This window comes from Cryptotermes secundus, unplaced genomic scaffold (genome assembly GCF_002891405.2).
Source record: "Cryptotermes secundus unplaced genomic scaffold, Csec_1.0 scaffold695, whole genome shotgun sequence".
In the NCBI taxonomy this organism is placed as follows: Eukaryota; Metazoa; Arthropoda; class Insecta; order Blattodea; family Kalotermitidae; genus Cryptotermes; species Cryptotermes secundus.
Window position 1 is genome coordinate 191,369 of NW_019720714.1, and position 2,332 is coordinate 193,700.

General features: G+C 33.8%; 1 protein-coding gene across 1 annotated transcript in view; it reads left to right on the forward strand.

Moving 5' to 3' along the window:
- The window catches only part of LOC111872024 (putative Dol-P-Glc:Glc(2)Man(9)GlcNAc(2)-PP-Dol alpha-1,2-glucosyltransferase), a 17,588-nt gene extending 16,279 nt beyond the window's left edge, over window positions 1–1,309 (forward strand). Inside the window, exon 5 of the mRNA XM_023865540.2 lies at window positions 95–1,309. Within this exon, the coding sequence (XP_023721308.1) occupies window positions 95–100 (6 nt within the window). The 3' untranslated portion in view covers window positions 101–1,309. The remainder of the gene's footprint in view (window positions 1–94) is intronic.
- The last annotated feature ends 1,023 nt before the right edge of the window (window positions 1,310–2,332 follow it).

A 2,332-nucleotide genomic window follows, 5' to 3' on the forward strand; every position in this document is an offset into this window, starting at 1 on the left:
AGCTGAGGAAATTTTTCACAAATGAAAGCACTGCAAGCGCATTTAGTCTTTCCGAATTCATAGTGCTTCTTAGAAAAGTTTTTATTCTTTTCAGTGTTGAAAAGCAGCGCTCTGCCTCTGATGTAGTCATGGGAACTGTCAAGAGGATTTTTATCAGTTTCGTAATTTCACTAAAAACATCATCTAGATTATTTTCCAAGATAAATTTCAGCAGCTCAATTAATGTGCAATATTCATGAATATCAGACCTACAATAGAATACTTTTAGTTCAGTTTCAAGCTTTTCTTTGTCAATCATGGGATATGCTTCAGTGGTCAGTACTATCTCTTCTGTGGGATATTCATTCTTAAAACTAGTGAAGTATTTATTTTTGAACAATTTAGCAGCTACTAAGTGTTCAGTGGAAGAATATTTGTCCATTATATCAACACATATACAGTCACACACTTCCTTAGCTTCTGCCATGAGTGCCTTTGAAGGATTCTCACAGTACTTTTGAGTTTCTCAATTCTAAAATAGCAGTTTTGAAATTTGTTATATAGTCATTAACTTTAAACACACTAATTTCTCGAGATTGCATTTGGTTGTAAATTATTTCAACATGAGGCATAATCTGATGATAAAGCTCTAACCAAAACTTGAAATTATCATCATTCAGGTATTTTAAAATTCCTGTTGCTTCTGCAATGGTTTGATCTGCATTTGATGTATACTGAATTTCAGTAAGGCAGTTTATTAAAGGTTACAAATTTTCATGAACTCTGTTTATGGTCCGTATGTTGAAGTTCCACCTTATACAAGATGGACGTGGATTGCTGACTTCCATATGCTTCTTGAGAATGGACACACGTTGTGGTGATCTTAAGAAGAATGTTGGAATAGCCAGAATGTTAGAGAAAAATATTCTTGCATTTCATGTAATACTTGCTGCATTTCTCATTATTAAATTAAGTTGATGTGCATAACAGTGAATGAAATGTGCCTTACTATAAACTGCTTTTATTTTTGCTTGAACTCCTGCTTTTTTGCCTTTCATGACTTTTGCAAATCTTCAGATTTGATGCTTCAAATCTGAATCTAATTTAGATGCAAAATTTACTAATCATCTAAATACCCCTGGATTTATTGAATTGTCTTTTTCATCATGTCCACGTAAGAGAGTTTCAAAGTTTCCACAAAAGAAAATGCAGTCTATAATTTTGGACAAAATTTCACGGTTCTTTTAACCTTAATATTATGCTCATTGATTGAAAGTCTGTATGCCTCACTGAGTTTCTCCTTAATACTTACGGTTCCTAAAAGTGACAGTGAAACTACATTATCAATGTCCTTCTTTGACTTCTCATGCTTTTCAGTTTTTTCTTTCGTTTATATTTCTAAAAGCATCTTTTGTCCACGTTACATCACCCCCAAACAGGGGGCAGATTGAATTTTATTTTGTACCACTACATGTTACGGTTCTCGTGGGACCATCATCAGGCAGTATTGTAATCGTACAGCTAAAGTTATTGAACTCCTAAATATGGATCCATATTTAGTGCAACATGTCCACTTTATAAAGCTATTCCTAAGTTAGAATGTAAGAATTACAATATTAACCTTCTCAAAATATTAAGAGTGTACAAAGAATTTGTATTAAAATTGTATTAGCATGTAATATTTATTGAAGATGATTAATATGTTGGAATGATATTATATTATGAGATAAAGCATTGGAAATAAAATTGAAAGTTATACAATTGAAACTTAAAAATATTAAAATTATTAGAACAGTTACCAAGACTATGGAACATGATGCTAAAATTTCTTGTGTAATGTTCAGAGTTTTCAGTGTTGTGTGAGTAATTGTGGGAAGCCACATTGTTGAGCATCTCAAGGTGAATGTTATTATGCCCAAAGTTGTGTTGTAGTAATATATTTTTAATATTATTGTTATGGGCTGTTATGGTGTGTTTATATTCCTGCAGTATCTATCTTGGGTAGTCAAAAATCCTTAACAGTAAGCATTACCCAAGGATTGTTTACTGTGTACAACTGGTCTGGTGTTTCTCTGTATATTGCACCATGTTGCTTGCAAATTTTACAATGTCCACAGTTCTTGCTTACATGTGTGTATGCCCTTCTAGTTTTAGATGGGTGCCAGTGGACTGGGTCCACTGAGGATAAATACACTTTAGTTGCTTGGGTTCACTGTAGGTGTTCACTCAGGGGTATCATTGCATGAGGTCTTGGGTTTAGAGTTGGATAGGACTTTGTAAGACGGTTGTGTAGCTTGTAACAGAGGAGTGGTGGTTCACAGATGCACAAAGTGTGTGCGTGTGATGACACAGG